Here is a 20150-nt window from a genome sequence, read left to right on the forward strand (position 1 = left end):
TTCATAGAATGAGTTTGGGAGTATTCCCTCCTTTTCAATCTTCTGGAAGAGTTTGAGAAGGGCTGGTATGAGTTCTTCTTTGTATGTTTGGTAGAATTCCCTGGTGAAGCTGCCCAGTTCTGGACTTTTATTTGTAGGGAGGTTTTTTATTGCTAATTCAATTTCATTTCTAGTGATCGGTTTGTTCAAGTGGTCAGTTTCTTCTTGGTTCAGTCTTGGTGAATATGAATATAATGACAGAACTAATTATTAAAAAGAAAAACTTTGTAAAGTAATCATACTTTAATAACCATTTTTAAAGTCAAAAAATATATCCATAAAACTAGAGAATGGGAGATAGCAAAAAACACATGCTAAACTTCTATTACATAGGAGATGGGTAGACTATACATATTTTGACAACAAGATTCAGAAAATGCATTTTAAACCTGTGTATGTGTGTATATATATTATGTATACATATAAATAATACATATATATAGAACACATACATGAAATGAAATTTCTAATGGAACAAAATTTGGATATTTAGCTTCCAAGTTAATAGAAAAACTAGAAGAGGTACATGCACCTGTCTTGTTCCTGTAACAAATGAGAAGGAAGAAAAAAAAAAAAAACAGGGAAATATATCTGTCTCTTCTGCCAGAAATAAGCCCTAATATGTTTGGAGCAGATCTGTTTTATTCATTGCTACATCCTTACCATTGGAGGCAGTGATGACAAAAGCAAGATCAAATACATGATTTAGGTCAGTAAAGGTGGATAGTTTAATCTCCCTGTCAAAAAACAAAAGCTTCCAAATACGATCAGAAGCATCACAATCTTGACATATTCAAAAGAAATATGCTTAAATTAAAATGACATAACAGTGCTAATATACAATATACAATATATATATACACACACATCAAGAAAATGCAAAATAAATTTAAGTGGCAATAATTAAATGAGAGAAAAAAACGATGTTAAGAACAAAATTAGCAGACAGGTCTATGAAAGGATTATTTTATTTTGGTACATGGTTCAATCCAAAATGAAACCAAGAAATTAAGAAGCAGTGGGAGCCATGAGCAATTAGAAAGGCAATGTTCCTTTCAGTAGTGAAAGGATAGAAAAACAGAGATAAGAAAGCCAGATAAAATGCATGGAGTTTAGGCGAGTCCCTAGGCTTCTCTCAGATTGAAGTCTTTCAGCTGTGCCATGCACGCGAGCTGAGCAAGTTGATGGGATGTGTAGGGCACAGTGATCTTTCCCCTTTTTGCTTTCAGGTATCGACTTGTTGGTCACTCATCTGCTGAATGTATCATCTCAGGCGATTCTGTCATTTGGGACACGGAGCCACCAGTTTGTGAACGTGAGTTGAAATCTCTTTCCCCGTTTATTCCGTGATCAATCCTAGAGCTGCCCTCTAGAATTCCAAGGAACACATTTCATCCCTCTTGGCAACGGGATACTCCTGATGGTATTTGAAGAAAACACTCATATCCTTCAAAGTGTTCACGATGTTTCAAGCTTCCAGTTCCTCCTGGTTTTTCCTTATCCTGGGGAATCATTTATTTTATTTAGTTTAAACAGTCGTCTTGAACTCAATTCGAACAGCCCCAAATTTCCCTTTGTTGGTTGAACACCTTCCAGTTGAAGGTGACTGTCTTTACTGAAGTAAAGGAGCACAACATTGGTGAAGGTGCCCTGCGTCTTCTCTGTCAACTCTTACTCCCAGGTCATGTGTTCAAGTCCTGGGCCCTCCCTGCTTTCTTCTTCTCTGTCTGAACAGTGACAGGCCAAGTTTCCTACAAGTTGTTTGGGCTATGAGATTCCTACACTGTGAGGCACTTAGAGGAGGGAGCAGCTGCAAAATCACAAAGAGCATAAGAGGCTGTAATGCTGGGTTTGGTGCTAATCTGAAGAATTCAACATTCTCCAACCCAACTGGTAGTAAGATTAGTGGTAAGAAACTTTCTTACAGGTCAGTACCGAATATGCATCAAAAAAACTTTAAGGGATTGCATGCCTTTAATCCCAAAATTCTACAGTTTGATTTATTCTTTAAAAAAAAGTACTCATCACGGGTTTTTGCAGGGATTAATGTACAGGTGTTACCTACATTATTATTTATGAAAGTGGAAAAGTCAAAAGAATCTAAATGTGGAATATGTTCCAAACAATGTTCTGGAAATAATCTGATAAAAGGAACAAGGCATGTGGATCTGTTAAGAAAAAAGATTAAAATATGCCCGAATGGATAGACAAGAGACAGAAATCTACCAAATGGAATCAGAAAGTACATTCTTACTCTGAAGCATTAAACTCAGCTAACAGATATCGTAGAAATAGCTAAGTGCAGGCGTGTGTATTAAAGATTACACATTAAGTAGTTAACAGTGCTTCTTTCTAGCAATGGGCTAAAAGGTGATTGACATTTGTATGTTACAAATCTTCTACAAGAAATATGCATCTTCTGAAATTTGCTTTTAAAAGTTAAAATAAATAAGTCAATGAGCATCTACTTAAGGTACTTGTCAAAAAAGATTGAAATGCAGAGTAGATAAACAAGATTATACTGTATAGCACAGGGAAATATATACAAGATCTTGTGGTAGCTCACAGCAAAAAAAAATGTGACAATGAATATATGTATGTTCATCTATAACTGAAAAATCGTGCTCTACACTGGAATTTGACACAACATTGTAAAATGACTATAACTCAATAAAAATGTTTAAAAAAAGATTGAAATATTTTAAATGCTTGAAAATGATTTTAAATGTCTAGGAGTTATCTGTTAGCTGCACGTTAGCTTAAATTTGTCTGTAAAATGACCTGTGCTTCATATGTTTTTAGGAGCAGCGTTTTTGATATATTTTTCCTGATTCTTCAAAATTCTGCCTCTTCTTGAGTCAGTATTAGCAACATATATCTTTATTTCTAGTATTCTCATTTTCAGATTCATCAGCATAGAATAGAACAGATGTTCAGTTATTTTTATTCCCTCTGAAACTGTGACTGGTCTGCCACGTGTATTTTGTATGCTTGTGCTCTATCTATTTTGTGTTAGTTGTGCTTGAGCTTTGGACTTTATGTATTTGATAATCCATATTCCATGCTGTACCTCAGTAATAACCAACTGAATAAATACCAATGCCTTCAACAGGGAGAGAATTAAATTTGAAAATGAATTCGGTGATATATAAAAGTTCTCACTTGCAATGAAAAGTATATGGACGGTAATAATATGTGAGTACATTTATTGAAGTAACATTGAGAAGAGCAGGAGTCATGATATTGTGGTTATCTAGTCTGCAGTTGTGTGAACAGATGTCTGTATATTAGCAAAGAGAAGAGAAGAGCAGAAGTCTTCTGAATATTGCCATTTGGGTCATTTTTCTAAGTGGTTAGCAAAAGTCATGATTGAATATAACTTTAAGGAATTGGGGTTTTAACTTGCTGTCCCTTTTCCCAGGTATTCCTTGTGGGCCACCCCCAGCCATCGCCAACGGAGACTTTGTCAGCACCAACAGAGAATATTTTCCATATGGAACGGTGGTGACCTACTGTTGCAACCTTGGAGAGAGAAAGAGGAAGCTGTTTGACCTCGTGGGTGAGCTGTCCATATACTGCACCAGCGAAGACAATCAAGTTGGCATCTGGAGCGGCCCTCCCCCTCGCTGCATTATACCTAATAAGTGCACGCGTCCAGAAGTTGAAAACGGCATCATGATGTCTGAGAACAGAAGCTTATTCTTACATGAAATGGTGAGGTTTACGTGTCAGCCTGGCTTTACCATGAAAGGACCCTCCACTGTTCATTGCCAAGGCCAAGACCAGTGGGTGCCGGAGCTGCCCAGCTGCTCCAGGGGTGAGTCTGACTGAGGCTTTGAAGGGGCCCCCAGATGACAGGAATTGTAGGAGGATGAGGAGATTAGTGCTTGTTCTGGGGGAAGGATGTGTGGTGAGCGGTGTGAGTACATTTGGGGAGAGGCAGCGTGAAATTAAGGGGATGTGTGTGCGTGTACGGATGTGTGCACTTGTGTGTATGTGCCTTCATTTGAGAAGCAAGATTTAATTCATCAAGGAAGGGGACATTAGGGCCTCTCCTACTGACCAATTCTCTAGACACAAGACCAGCTCTATTATTTCTCAGTTATATTGAAGAGTCATGAGAACTCTCTGGTTAGTCCTGTGATAATCTTGCCCACTCTTTAAAACATGCCTTTAAATTGTGTGATTCTTACATCAGTGTGACAATGAAATTAGCTTAACTTTACAGAGGTTTAAGAAATTATCTAAATTACGTGCTACTAAGTGGCTTACCCAGGAGCAGGCTGCAGTGTGTTGGCGCAGAGGTGGGATGCTGAGCTTCTTGCCACACTTTTATCAGCATTTATCACAGAAAGTAACCGACCCATAAAGAAAAATATCCTAGGCTAGGAATAGGGACAGAGATGGTAAATTTTGTTCTGGGTCCACCTCCTACATTTGTCATTAGAAATCTGAAAATGAAAGTGAAAGTAACTTGTTCAAAGTCCAGTCGATTTTTCATTCATCTTGAATTAGATGTACATTAGGTTGAAGTTCAGATGAGTTCTGATGATGCCCAAGCACACACCCAAAGGACTATGAGTGGAGGCAGCTACTCCCTGAGTCACACACTCTCTAATAAATGTGCCCTCTCCTTACACAGACAGGCTTGTGTACTGGAATTTGTTCTTGATGACTTGTCCTGTCTTCTCATGCCACAATAGCTGGCTTATGGGTGGATGGGTAAATGAGGCTGACACCTAGGGATAGGGATGGAGCTTACAACCTTTCCACCCACCCACATCAGCCTCTTAAAACCACTGACAGAGCAGCTGGAGGACAAAAGGCCAGAGATACGAATAAGGATTGTTACTGCACTTTGATCATAGAGGTGCAAGAAAAGAGTTAAGGGGAAATCTTTTTAACAGATTTAGGCTCAGGCAACCTTCTCATTACTGGGAAGATAAAGCTGTATCTTGGATGCCACTTCAGCACGTAGGTGGGTGGGGTAGCAGCCCACCAATACTTTTTACCCTGTGCTGGGTAGTCAGCAGTGGAAGAAGGGACCCCATGCCTATAAACTTATGAATGCATTTTAGAGCTGGTCGTGGGAAGAGCTGGGTTCTAACTGTCTACCCCTCACTATCTGTGAGGTTGTTGGCCATACCTCTTCCCTACTCTTAAATTCCACATGGAAACAAGGGGGCTCTGGATTATCACTGGACTTCCTTTGTTATATCTGATCCTCTTTACTCATGAGTCTCTAATTCCTTAGAAAAGATCAAACTTAGGAAAAGATATTTCCCTATAACTGACAAGTACTTGACTGTTCTTTCCCAGTATATCAGCCACCTCCCCAAATCCTGTATGGTCATCACAGCACAAATGACAAGGATGACTTTTCCGCTGGGCAGAAAGTGTTTATAGCTGTGAGCCTGGCTATGATCTCAGAGGGGCTGCTTCTCTGTGCTGTACGCCCCAGGGAGACTGGAGCCCGGCAGCCCCCACGTGTGCAGGTGCCTATATACTCAGCCGCTCTGACAAATTTAGATTTTGTCTTATTCTCCATGTGGAAGTGTTATTTCTGTTTTTTCTTTTTCTCCAGTAAAATCATGTGCTGCCTTGTTGGACCAGCTCCCTAATGGCCGAGTGCTAGTTCCACTTAATCTCCAGCTTGGGGCAAAAGTGTCCTTCATTTGTGATGAGGGGTGAGTGTGAGGTTGTGTGGCCTGCTGGACACTGAAATTGGGGTTAATTTAAAAAGGGAAGGTTTAGCGTGACTTACAAAGAATAAAACGCTCAGGGACATTAAATTTGGGAAGTGTATATGGGAAGTAAAAGTAATGTATAGTAGAACCAGTAACATAAGATATGAAGTAAAAACTGAGACATTATTATATTAAATGGTAGTTTCAAAGACAAATACAACTGCTGGCTATGAGTATATATAAGTGAAACATAAAGTAAAGAATTCATATTTTCAATTAGGAAAACAAAATTAGAAATTTGAAGCATTCCAGAATAAGTTTCATATATGACAAAAAGCTTATTAAAAACAACTAAGATCATTTAATAAATATTTCAGGGAAAATTTTAACCATCAAAAGTGAATTTTGTAATAGGAGTGAAAGTATAAGAACAAGCATTTATTATCCAGTCATATGTCAGCTGGCTAGTAATGGGCCAAGGGCTCTGAACTGAGATCATGGTGGCTGATGTTAATGTTTTCAGTAAGGTCATTAATTTGTTTATGTGAACCTCAGACTCCTTACACTATGCACCCCTCACCCTGGGAAGTACCAAAAATGAGCAACAGAGCTGACCTCAAAGTGATCCACAGAGTCCTTGGCAGGCACCAAAAACCGGCACCCGAGAAAATTTAGGAGCCATCAGGATCCAACGTCCATTGAGAGTTTTGGATGACTATCTGCCAAAGTCCTTTCCAATCTCCTTTTGTTTTTCCCCGGGATGATTCACACATCCATAGCCCAACATGCTGTTGTGAGACTTCTTCATGAACACCACAAATGTAAAAACAGAAGAGCAATCTTTCTCCTTCTAGTTAATCTCTGCTCTTCTAGTCTACACTGGGAGGCTGTTGCATTTTGATAGTGACCATGAGTACATTTGTCACCTTTATCAGGTAATGACCAGAGAAAGATTGATTTCTCTGAGTCTGGGTCCCGGATGTAGGAGATGGCAGCCTTCTTCAGTTTAGGCCAGGACTACATTATTATGTGACCAAGGGATTGTGCTTTGCCATTCTCCTTCAGTGGAGGCTGTGACTTTTCCAGGTTGATGTGGCCTCTGGCAACTACTGGTTTCAGATCCTCCAAATGCTGAGATTTTTGCAAACAGGATGGCATTTTGGCTGAGAAACTCACCTATTCACAACCATTATTTTCCTTAGATTCCAGTTAAAAGGCAGTTCTGCTAGTTACTGTGTCTCGGTTGGAACGGAAAGCCTTTGGAACAGCAGTGCTCCTGTGTGTGAGCGTGAGTAGAGTGGCTGGCACCTCAAGCCAATCTCTCCCTTTAATCTGTTTGGTTATTTGAGGCATGGCTTCATTAGCGTTTCATTCTAATCTGAATTATTGATAAATAGTATCACATATTTCAGTAGTAGTTTAGTGTGAATCAGTTTGTAGTGATATACTTTGTTGTGCATCATATGTTTTGGGAACCATCTAATCAGTCTCAGTCATTTTGAATTTTGTCTTCTTTGTCATAACTCCTTCTGGAGTTGCCTCTAGGTCAGGAGAGATTAATAATGTAAAGTGTTGACAATTTTTTCTTTTTTCCTACTTTCTTTCTTTATTTTTCTTTTTTCCATGAAGTGGAGTCATTCTACATTTTTTTATATTGGCAAATATACAAATAAGAAACATTCACTCATTTAATCATTTATTGAGCACATACTATGTGCTTGAGGTTTTTCTAGGCATTGGTGTTATAGCAGTGAACATGATGAGCAAAATTTTTGTCCCTGTGTTATTTCTGGTCAAGTGGGGAAATCGAGAAGCAAAAAAAAAAAAAAAAAAGGAAAGACAACATAATTGCTATGGAAATGATAGGTCACACAACATAGGAATGAGGGGAAAGTGGGAAATGTCATTACACAGAGTGAACAGTTTACGATTCCTTAAACACTGAAAACATGTATTTAAATAAATTATGCTGAAGATTCAGGTAATTACCCCATTAAATACTGAGTTTCCTGTAGGCAATGCCACTAGTGATTTCTCCTAATCTACCCATTTGTATTTTCCCAATGGAAGATAGGACTTTGCTTCAACTCTTGATCCTAAAGACTGGAAACTATAAATATACTTAAACAATCAAATGTTACTAAAATGTTCATGTTGCTGGAAAACTACTCAGTCATCCTCTGCTGTGTTGTGTAGCAAAACTTTATTTAAAAAACAAATCTTTTAGAGACCCTTCTCTTCAGGAAACTCGACATCCACTGACGTATCATGACAAATGGTTGTCCTACTGCCGTGTGTTAGAGCTCAGCTACTGACTGGACTCTTCCTCTTATTATTCATGACTCTTTCTAGTTTGAGTAGCTCCTTCCAAATCCCAAGCCCAGTTAGAAGCCCCAGTTAGAAGTGAGGGAGGAATCGTTTTAAACACACAAGCATATCCCAGAAAACAGTAACAATTTGATGTTGGACAGAAAGGTAGAAAAAAATAATAAATCATAAACAAATATGCGTATGAAGAAACAAGGCAGTCGGAGCGACTCAGAATATTTGCAATGAACCATACATGTTTCCACCCATTGTGACAGCACTTCCATGATAACCAAGATTGATGGTCAGTTTCCATAAGTCAAAAAGGAAAGGTTTCAAGTCTGTAAGGTGATGAGCACACATGGAATACACTGTAGAGCTGTTTGCAGAGAATGTAAGCTCCTTGGAGGACAAGAATTTATCAGTGCCCTTTGCTGTGTATCCCCAGGGCCCTGATGAGAGGCTGACACAGAATAAGTGCTCAATTAATATACGTTGAGTAAATGAATTAGTTACCTTCCAATAGGTTATTTTTAATTCTTTAACAGTTTTGATACTTAATTAATGGTGCCAAGTTTCTATTCTGAAGAAAATTAAAGGTCTGAAAGATTGGGATAGCCAAAATTTTGGACCTTTTCATTAAAAAAAAAAAAGACTGAAATCTCACTTCATTTTGTCCATCTCATCAAAGGCCTAACGGACCATGTCATAGCCTTCGTGTCTTTAGGTAGCACCAACCTTAGCACCCTATGTCTGTAGCGTACTTCTGGTGAGACTCTTCAGTGAAACTTAAAGCTTTTGTCTTCTTTCCAGAAATTTTGTGTCCAAATCCTCCAGACATCCTTAACGGGAGACACACAGGAATCCCTCTGGAAGTCTTTCCTTTTGGAACAGAAGTGACTTACATGTGTGACTTGCACCCAGAGACGAGGGTGATCTTCAGCCTCACTGGGGAGAGCACCATCCGCTGCACCAGTGATGGTCATGGGAACGGGATTTGGAGCAGCCCTGCCCCTCGCTGTGAACTTCCTGGTCAGTGCTCACTGCCCCGCATTCCAAATGGCTTTGGAATATCTAAACCAGACTCTAAATTTCTGTCATATAACATTGGGTTTATTTGTGCTCCTGAACCAATTAAATGCCAAGTCACTAACAAAATGTTTTGAGATATATGAACACGCAAGATTCTGATGGTCTTTTTTCTAGAGGTCTGAGGTAAAGAGAGGGAAGCAGTTGTGGCTGGCTCTCTTCCTAATCAGAATTAGAAGGAAGGTATTTTCAAAGCCTAAGCATTGAAAGCAAATACCTATGAGCCTTAACTGGACCCCGTTATATCATTTCACAGGATTTGGAGAGAAGCACAGGCCAGCAGAGAACAAAATCTGTGAAAATGGCTTTTAATAACCTGTTTGACCTGAGACCACTGTGCATTGTCTGTGAACATCGGGCTGCAACGTAGACCCCTACAAAAATTCCTTTAGTCAACTTGGGTTAACTTCTAAGATAAAGTGAAGCTTACTTGCTCCTTAGCCCCATGGTAATTTAGCCATTCATGTCTTCCCACTTTGGTAGAAAGAAAGATCAAAGGATGTGAACATGAAGGAAAAGTACAAAATAGAGTGTGTATTTCTAAGGTCTGCAGAAGGTTTCCTAAGACACCCGACAAAGCTAAGACATGCACACCAGAATGTAAATTTGGGAAGGAGAAAGTAAGTTGCAGAAGTGACCCTGGTCCTGGCATAACAGACTGACCCCTGGGAAACTCTGAGAGACAAGAGCAGTTCTAGAGAAAAAGGGACCAAGTGCAGACACTCAGAAGGTATTTTTTGCCCTCACTTTCCTTCTCTACCATCATGGTTTCAACATAGGTGTCCCTGTGGGCCTCTTGACAAATGCAGAGACCTGTAAGTTTCACTGAATCAACAGCCAGAGGCAATCTTCTCCTAAGTTCTATGATTATTTTTTCCCCAACAGAACCCTATCGTAAGATGGCAGCTGTAGTTTTATCAGCTAGAATTTTACACGGAGACCTGCCAGACCATCTTCATGTGTGATTTAGCCTTAGCTGGTAGGTTTTAGTCGTAAAGGGGGATTCCTTTTACTAGAAGCCATTACAGCTACAATTCAACATCAAAAATAAAAGGAAACCAGGTAAAGTAGATGAATGAGTTTTCTGTGATGACACGTTGAAATTAAGCACATTTTCAGTGAGATAAAGTATTAAACTGTATTAAAGGGATGAGAAACTGTTTTTGAAATCTTGACATGGAGAACTGTCTGGATGCAAAATTGGCTCTAGTATAACTTTTACTATTTGGAGAGATATTTGAAAGGGAGGTGGAGGACAGCTACACAAGAAACTAAAGGAGAAGTTATTGTCAAAACCAAAAAGGAAACAACTTCTATTTTTCCAAACCTATGCACTTTTTACATTTCATTCTACTTGAATCCACAGCGAGTCTGTACTCCTCAAGCTTAGAGCTATAATTTATAGGGGCCGGGAACTCCACCTGGAATCGCATTCAACATACGCTTCTAACAGTGTTTTCTTATATAAGAACTATAGTTTGTGTTTCTTTGTTTTTGCTTTGAAGAGATGCTCCTTTTTCTACATTGTGTTGACATGGTCGGCTTGAAAATCAGACCTAGAAAGTCGGTGATTGCTTCCTAATTGTAAGAAATAAACACATTGAGGTCCCCATTCATGCTCCTAAGCCTCCCAGTGGAGTCTGATGCACTGAAGTACAAGGAAACCACACAGGAACCCTGGGCGGGAACACTCTTTCTGGCTCCACAAAAATGTGGAAAATTGAACTGGCATTGTGTTTTACAGTAAATTGTATGCGTAAAATGCCCAGAGAGCAAGAGTGTTCCAGATAGTTTCTTTCCTCATGGACACGTGCTCAAGGATCTTTATCTCCGATGGTCACAAGGAAATGACCATTCCAAATCTGACATCAAATCTAACAAGAAAAAGACAAGTAAGAATGGCATTGGGTACCTTTTTGTTCACTCTAATGTTCTTGATTTCTTGGTCTCTAGGTTGCTGTACCGCCCCAGATCCTTTTCAGTTTGCCAAATTGAAAATCCCAACCAATGAATCTAAGTTTCCCATTGGGACTTCTTTAAAGTATGAATGCTGCCCTGAGTACCGGAGGTACTCATTGTCTATCACGTGTCTAGCAAACCTCTCGTGGTCCAGTGTCAAAGATGTCTGTAAATGTGAGTAAACCCTGCCTTGGAGCAGTCCCACATTTGTCAAAGTATCTGTAGTATCTTACTTTTTTTTTTTTAACCCAATTTCAAAATAAGAAAAGTCTATTCGTTAAATGTGTTCAGATAGGTGAGTGTAAGACTTAGTCTTGTAGGTCATCCTGAAATATTGGTTGAAATATTTATGTCATTAGAATGTTTCAAGGAATACTTGTGGGAAAAGTCCATCTTTTATGGGGAAGTAAATATTGAATTACTTCAAATCAGGAAACAAAATTTCAGGAGACATAAACTGCTTGAATAAGAAGGTAAGAGAAAAATCTTTATACTGGTAGGATACAAACTCACACATAACGTTAATAGTTTGATAAAAGATTTGAGGCAAATATAAGATAGATCTGGAAAGGAGGTATTTCTAGTGTGGTGCTTGGGAAGTGGCTGATCTGAGGAGTCTGGTGATGTTCCTCAAGGTGAGAAAAATGTGCGGATCCCTCAGAATTGCAGACACTGTTCAGGAAGCTGCAGTCAGGTGGGGACTAACGTGTTACGGACTAACAAAAGTTCAGACAATTTTTCCTGGCTCCAAAACTCTGTTTCTTTTTCAAGGAAAGTCATGTGAAACTCCTGCAGATCCTATGAGTGGCATGGTGCACGTAGACACAAACACCCAGTTTGGATCCAGAATTACGTATACTTGTAATAGAGGGTGAGTTGACAGCAACATTTCTTGGGTCAAGAGTTGCAGAACAGCAATACTACCTTCTGGCCACATCTCAGAAAGGAAAACGAGGCTGTTACCATCTGCTCTTAAAAAGCTAGAATACAGGTGTTTAACTCCTGACTGAAATGAAGAACGTTACAGGAGGATTCGAGGGATAATCTGCATTCTTGCTGGAAACCAGGGCAGTGAATAGAAGAAGAGCGAGATATTCACCAGGTAGAAAGGAGGAGGGTGGACGGAGGGCATAGTCAAATCATACGAAATCCCTGATGCAGGACAGATACTGAAGGAAGGGGAGGCCATGGAGCAACCAGATGAGAAAGCACATCTTAAAGGTAGATTCACTATGGGTCTGTCATGGCTGCCATAACAACGTATGACAAACTGGGTGGCTTAGGGCAACCTCAAAAATTTATATTCTCATAGTTATGAAGGAAATCAAGGTGTCAACAGGATGTACTCCCAAAGCCTTGAGGCAGGTTCCCTCCTTGCCTCCTGCTTCTCATGGGAGTCTCAGACCTTCCCTGGCATGTGGCAGTGCCTTTCCAATTTTTGCCTTCATCTTCCATGGCCATCTTCACCCTGTCTCTGTCCTTGCATGGCATTATCCTCTCTGTGTGGTCCATGTCCAAAGTTCTCTCTTTTTAAAAGTATGCCAATCATATTGGATATGGGCCCACTCTAATGACCTTATCTTAATGTGATGATATCTTCAAGACCCTATTTCCAAATAAGGTCACATTCCTGGGGGTTTCACATCAAGGCTTCTACATACCTTTTTGGGGAGCACTATTCTACTCATAACAGAGCCCCCTGTGAAAATGTCAGGTTTAAAGGGTTCCCTGGGCAGCAGTCCCACCTTCCATGCTTAGTCTTGCTCAGCACACAGTGGAGTTTCAGCCTCTCATCCAATGTAAGCATCTGAGCCAGATAGAGAATACAGGACAAACGTGGACTGCCATGATAAACACGGAAAAGAAACCTGTACCTTCAGTATATTTGCAAAAGAAGGTGTAACAGATGGTAGTACCTATAATCTATCAAAGTAAAATTAGAGTAAATCTATATCCTTATTACTGCTCTGAGCATTTCTGAGTGCAATCTGTCAATTAATGACTGTGTCCTTTTTATCCTGTAATACTGAGTGAGGGTGAACATCTCTGTGGTATTAAAGAAAAAACCATAGAGCTTATGATATGTTGTAGGAAATTACTGTAAAAAAGATCAATGTGAAAAAATGAGACGGTATCTCCACTTATAAATTAGAATTATTTTCAAGAAGTAGGTAGAACTTTTAGAACAATCTCCTGTTTACATATTTAACCAGATTCAGTTGCACACTGCTTCTGTGAAGCTAGTTAGAAAATTGAGAATGTTTGCATATGAATTAAAAGTACAATTGTGAAACTAAAAAAATCTGTGATAAACACACTGAATATATAGAAATTCAAGGAGAATGCAAGAAGAAAAATTAATCAAATCCTCCCAGAATTCAGTAGAAAAGGGTAAAGGAAAGGGAGAAAAAGAAGATATGTGTTAAAGAGAATGAGGATTTAAATTCCATGTAACAAAAGTTGCAGAAGAGGAAACAGTAAGCCCATAGCATTCCCATCACTAGGGAATGTCCTTTTGCATTTCAGAGAAAACAACACCACCAAAATACACCTTCAAGAACACAGAAAGGAAATTAATAAATTTGTAAAAAGCCAACAAAAGAAATTAATTTATGCTGACATCACATTGATCTTTCACATGGCTAAACTGCAGAAGATAGATTTCCACATGAGCCAACCTAGTAGTCACGTCAAGGGTCTCCAGATGTACATTGAGTATAAACAAGGTCCCCAGACCACACCTGTATACTTTCCAGGAAGCATACTTGTGGAGAAATAGAAAAAAGATAAACTCAGGCAGTCCACAAGCATTAAAAAAAAAGGGAGAATGATAAGTACCAGCGAGGCAGAATATTGGCCAAAACAAAACAGACAAAACCAAATTTTAAGAAACATGATCAAATATTTTAACAAAGTAATAAAACTAAGTATAATGACAGAATGAATTGGTACAAGGAAAAACATTTCTATGTAATCATAAAGTAATTAGAATTTCTACAGTCATAGAGCATATCCATAAAACTAGAAAATGGGAGAAAGCAAGAAAACAAACTAGATTTCTATTTTCTATTCTATTAGAGGAAAGGGGCAGATTATAGTTATTTTGACACCAAAATTGAGAAAATTGGTTTAAATTCATGCATCGTGTATACATATAGCACATGCATATGAAATGAAAATTATTTATATTTTTTTAACATTTCCTTATTGAGAAAATTTTAAAGGAACATTAGGTATTTAGCTTCCAAATTATTAGAGCACTCAAAAGATGTTCAACTCTCTGTTTCATGTAGCAAATGAGGGGGAAGGGAAAGCAATAACAGAGATTATATCTGTCTGTTCTGTCAGAAATGTTTGGGGCAGACATCCTTACCACTGGACATTGTGAAGGAGGCAGTGATGACAAAAGCAAGATCAAACACATGATTTAGGTCAGTAAAGGTGGATAGTTTAATCTCCTTGTCGTAAAACACAAACTTCCAAATAGAATCAGAAGCTTCACAATCTAGACATATTCACAAGATACATGCCTAAACTAAGATGACATAACAGGGTTAATATACAGCGTGTGTGTGTGTGTATGTGTGTGTGTGTGTGTATCAGGAAAATACAAAATGAATTTAAATGGCAACAAAAATAAGAGGGGAAAACCCAGATGTTAAGAAGAAAATAATCAGGTCTGTAAAGGGATTGTTTTATTTTGGTACTTCATTTAATCCAAAATGAAACCAAGAAATTAAGAAGCAGTGGGAGCCATGAGCAATTAGAAAGGCAATATTCCTTTCAATAGTGAGAGAATAGAAAAACAGATGTAAGAAAGCCAGATAAAATGGATGGAGTTCAGGCGAGTCCCTGGACTTCTCTCAGATTGGAGCCTTTCGGCTGTGCCATGCATGCGAGCTGAGCAAGTTGATGGGATGTGTAGGGCACAGTGATTGTTCCCTTTTTTGCTTTCAGGTATCGACTTGTTGGTCACTCATCTGCTGAATGTATCATCTCAGGCTATTCTGTCATGTGGGACACGGGGCGACCAGTTTGTGAACGTGAGTTGAAATCTCTTTCCCCGTTTATTCCGTGGTCAATCCTAGAGCTGCCCCCTAGAATTCCAAGGAACACATTTCATCCCTCTTGCAATGGGCTCCCCCTGATGGTGTTTGAAGAAAACACTCATATCCTTCAAAGTGTTCACGATGTTTCAAGCTTCTGGTTCCTCCTGGTTTTTCCTTATCCTGGGGAATCATTTATTTTATTTAGTTTAAACAGTCGTCTTGAACTCAATTCGAACAGCCCCAAATTTCCCTTTGTTGGTTGAACACCTTCCAGTTGAAGGTGACTGTCTTTACTGAAGTAAAGAGCACAACATTGGTGAAGGTGCCCTGCGTCTTCTCTGTCAACTCTTACTCCCAGGTCATGTGTTCAAGTCCTGGGCCCTCCCTGCTTTCTTCTTCTCTGTCTGAACAGTGACAGGCCAAGTTTCCTACAAGTTGTTTGGGCTATGAGATTCCTACACTGTGAGGCACTTAGAGGAGGGAGCAGCTGCAAACTCACAAAGAACATAAAGAGGCTGTAACACTGGGTTTGGTGCTAATGTGAAGAAGTCTACATTCTCCAACCCAACTGGTAGTAGGATTAGTGGTAAGAAACTTTCTCACAGTCCAGTACTCAACATGTATCAAAAACCTTAAGGGGTTGTATGCTTTTAATCCCGAAATTCTACAGTTTGAATTATTCCTAATAAAAGTAGTCACCACGGATATTTGCAAGGATTGATGTACAAGTGTTACCTACGTTATTATTTATGAAAGTGTAAAGTCAAAAGAATGTAAATGTTGAGCATTTTATGAACACTGTTCTGGAAATCATCTGCTAAAAGGAATAAGGCATATGTTCTGTTTAAAAGAATAGATTAAAATATGCCTGAATGCATAGGCAAGGCATGGAACTCTTCCAAATGAAATCAGATAATATATTATTGCTCTGAAATATTACTCAGCCAACAGAGAAACAGAGATATTGTAGAAAAAGCTAAGTGAAGGTGTGTGTATTAAAGATTACACATTAAGTAGTTAACAGTGGTTCTTTCTAGCAACGGGCTAAAAGGTATTGTATAAGCTTTCCATAAGAAATATGCATCTTCTTAAATATACTTTTAAAAGTAAAAATAAACAAATGTGTATTTTGAGATATACCTGCCAAGAAAGACAGAAATATTTTATACTCTCCGGAATGATCTCAATGCCAAGCAGTTTTCTGTTACTTGTAGATTAAATTAAATTTGCCTGTAAAATAGCCTATGCTTCCTATCTTGTTACTAGCAGCATTTTCAGTATATTTTTCCTGATTCTTCAATATGCTGCCTCTTCTTGAGTCAATATTGGCAAAATATATCTTCATTTCTAGTATCCTCATTTTTAAATTTATTAGCACAAAATAAAAGAGATATTCAGCTATTTTTATTCCTTCTGAATCTGTGACTGGTTTGCCATGTGTACTTTTGTTTGCTTGTGCTCTATTTTTCATTTCTTGTGCTTCAGTTTGGATTTTATGTATTTGATAATCCATTTCGTATGCAGTACTGTATTAATAACCAATTGAAAATTAAAGTGCCTTCAACGGAGAGGGAATTGAATTTAAAAAAAGAGTTCAGTAACATGTAAAAATTCTCATTTATAATGAAAAGTATATGGACTGTAATAATATATGAGTACATTTATTGAAATAACCCAAATTGAGAAGAGCAGGAGTCATGATATTGTGGTTATCTAGTCTGCAGTTGTGTGAGCAGACGTCTGTATATTAGCAAAGATTAGAGAAGAGCAGAAGTCTTCTGAATATTGCCATTTGGGTCATTTTTCTAAGTGGTTAGCAAAAGTCTAGTTGAATTTATCTTTAAGAAATTGGAGTTTTAACTTGCTGTCCCTTTTCCCATGTATTCTTTGTGGACCACCCCCAGCCATCGCCAATGGAGGGTTTATTAGCACCAATAGAAAATATTTTCCATACAGAACAGTGGTGACCTACCGCTGCATCCTTGGAGAGAGAGGGATAAATCTGTTTTACCTCGTGGGTGAGCCATCCATATACTGCACCAGCGAAGACAATCAAGTTGGCATCTGGAGCGGCCCTCCCCCTCGCTGCATTATTAACAAGTGCACGCCTCCAGAAGTTGAAAACGGCATTAGGATGCCTGAGAACAGAAGCTTATTCTTTTTACATGAAATGGTGAGGTTTACGTGTCAGCCTGGCTTTGCCATGAAAGGACCCTCCACTGTTCAATGCCAAGCTCCAAACCAGTGGGTGCCGGAGCTGCCCAGCTGCTCCAGGGGTGAGTCTGACTGAGGCTTTGAAGGGGCCCCTAAATGACGGGAGTTGTAGGAGGATCAGATTAGTGCTTGTTCTGGGAGAAGGATGTTTTGTGAGCAGTGTGAGTACATTTGGGGAGAGGCAGCATGAAATTAAAGGGATGTATGTGCATGTACGGATGTGTGCACTCGTGTGTCTGTGCCTTCATTTGAGAAGCAAGGTTTAATTCATCAAGGAAGGGGACATTAGGGCCTCTCCTACTGACCAATTCTCTAGACACAAGACCAGCTCCAATATCTCTCAGTTATACTGAAGAATGATGAGGACTTTCTGGATAGTTCGTAGTAATCTGGTCTACTCTTTACCACATGCCTTTAAATTGTGTGATTCTTACATCCATGTGACAATGAAATTAGTTTGGCTTTTCAGAGGTTTAATACATTATCTAAATTATGTCCTACTGAGTGGCTTACCCAGGAACAGGCTGCAGTGTGTCAGCCCAGAGGCGGGATGCTCTGCTTCTTGCCACACTTTTATCAGCATTTATCACAGAAAGAAAGTAATATATGAAGAAAGATAGCATAGCCTCAGAATAGGGACAAGGCTCTTAGAGGTTGTCTGTTCTGCTCCACCTCGTACATTTATTATTAGGAATCTGAAAGTGAAACTTTGTTGCTCAAAGTCAAGCAGATTTTTCTTTCATCTTTTTAAAAATTAAAGTATAGTTGTTTTACAATGTTTTATTAATTTCAGGTGTATAGCGAAGTGATTCAGTTATACATACATACATTTGTGTGTATATATGTATATATACACATATAATTTCTTTTCAGATTCTTTTCCATTTTAAGTTTTTTAAGTTATTAAAGATATTGAATATAGTTGCCTGTGCTATTCAGATCGTTTTTGTTCATCTATTTTATATGTAGTGGTGTTTATCTTTTACTCTCAAACTCCTAATATATCCCTCACTGGCCCCGCCCTTTCTTTTTGGTACCCATACATTTGGTATCTGTGTCTGTGTGTCTGTTTCTGTTTTGTCAATAAATTATATCTCTCTTTTTTTTTTTTGGATTACACATGTAAGTGATATCACATGATATTTGTCTTTTTCTGTCTGACTTCTACTTCATTCTTAGTATGATAATCCCTAGGTCCATCTATGTTACTGCATATGGCATTATTTCATGCTTTTTTATGCCTGAGTAATATTTCTCTGTGTGTGTGTGTGTGTGTGTGTGTGTGTGTACACTCCATCTTTTTTTAAACACTTTTTATTGATTTATAATCATTTTACAATGTTGTGTCAAATTTCAGTGTGGAGCACAATTTTTCAGTTATACATGAACATATATATATAATTCATTGTTACATTTTTTTCTCAGTGATTACCATAAGATCTTGTATGTATTTTCCCATGCTATACAGTATAATCTTGTTTATCTAGTCTACATTTTGAAATCTCAGTCTATCCCTTCCCATCCCCCAACCCCTTGGCAACCACAAGTTTGCATTCTATGCTTATGAGTGTGTTTCTGTTTTGTATTTATGTTTTGTTGTTATTGTTGTTGTTGTTGTTGTTGTTTTTAGACTCCACAAATGAGCGATCTCATATGGTATTTTTCTTTCTCTTTCGGGCTTATTTCACTTAGAATGACATTCTCCAGGAGCATCCATGTTGCTGCAAATGGCATTATATTGTCTGTTTTTATGGCTGAGTAGTATTCCATTGTATAAATATACCACATCTTCTTTATCCAGTCACCTGTTGATGGACATTTAGGCTGTTTCCATGTTTTGGCTATTGTAAATAGTGCTGCTATGACATTGGGGTGCATGTGTCATTTTGAAGTAGGGTTCCTTCTGGACATATGCCTAGGAGGGGGATTCCTGGGTCATATGGTAAGTCTATTACTAGTCTTTTGAGGAATCTCCATACTGTTCTCCACAGTGGCTGTACCAAACTACATTCCCACCAGCAGTGTAGGAGGGTTCCCCTTTCTCCACAGCCTCTCCAGCATTTGTCATTTGTGGACTTTTGAATGATGGCCATTCTGACTGCTGTGAGGTGATACCTCATTGTAGTTTTGATTTGCATTTCTCTGATAATTAGTGATATTGAGCTTTTTTAAATATGCCTATTGATCATTTGTATTTCTTCCTTGGAGAATTGCTTGTTTAGGACTTCTGCCCATTTTTGGATTGGGTTGTTTGTTTGTTTCTTATTAAGTCATATAAGCTGCTTATATATTCTGGAGATCAAGCATTTGTCAGTTTCATTTGCAAAAATTTTCTCCCATTCTGTTGGTTGTCTTTTGTTTCACTTATGGTTTCCTTTTCTGTGCAGAAGCTTGTAAGTTTCATTAGGTCCCATTTGTTTATTCTTGCTTTTATTTCTATTGCTAGGGTATCCTGTTCTAGGAGAACATTTTTGAGATGTATGTCAGATAATGTTTTGCCTATATTTTCTTCTAGGAGGTTTATTGTATCTTGTCTTATGTTTAAGTCTTTGATGCATTTTGAGTTTATTTTTGTGTATGGTGTAAGGGAGTGTTCTAGCTTCATTGCTTTACATGCTGCAGTCCAGTTTTCCCAACACCATTTGCTGAAGAGGCTGTCTTTATTCCATTGTATATTCTTGCCTTCTTTGTCAAACATTGGTTGACCAAAAGTTTGTGGGTTCATTTCTGGGCTCTCTATTCTGTTCCATTGGTCTATACGTCTGTTTTTGTACCAATACCATGCAGTCTGGATGACTGTAGCTCT

The 20150-nt window shown here is 38.5% G+C and overlaps 1 protein-coding gene across 1 annotated transcript in view; it reads left to right on the top strand.

The window, feature by feature from the left end:
- The window catches only part of LOC102536491 (complement receptor type 1), a 79243-nt gene that overhangs the window by 39654 nt on the left and 19439 nt on the right, over positions 1–20150 (top strand). Inside the window, 11 exon segments of the mRNA XM_072948195.1 lie at positions 1269–1354; positions 3461–3856; positions 5359–5436; positions 5439–5534; positions 5624–5726; positions 6929–7014; positions 8847–9065; positions 11076–11255; positions 11853–11952; positions 15039–15122; positions 17009–17406. Coding sequence (XP_072804296.1) covers positions 1269–1354; positions 3461–3856; positions 5359–5436; positions 5439–5534; positions 5624–5726; positions 6929–7014; positions 8847–9065; positions 11076–11255; positions 11853–11952; positions 15039–15122; positions 17009–17406 — 1826 coding nt within the window.

The sequence above is a fragment of the Vicugna pacos genome, chromosome 22 (assembly GCF_048564905.1).
Source record: "Vicugna pacos chromosome 22, VicPac4, whole genome shotgun sequence".
NCBI classification, from domain to species: Eukaryota; Metazoa; Chordata; class Mammalia; order Artiodactyla; family Camelidae; genus Vicugna; species Vicugna pacos.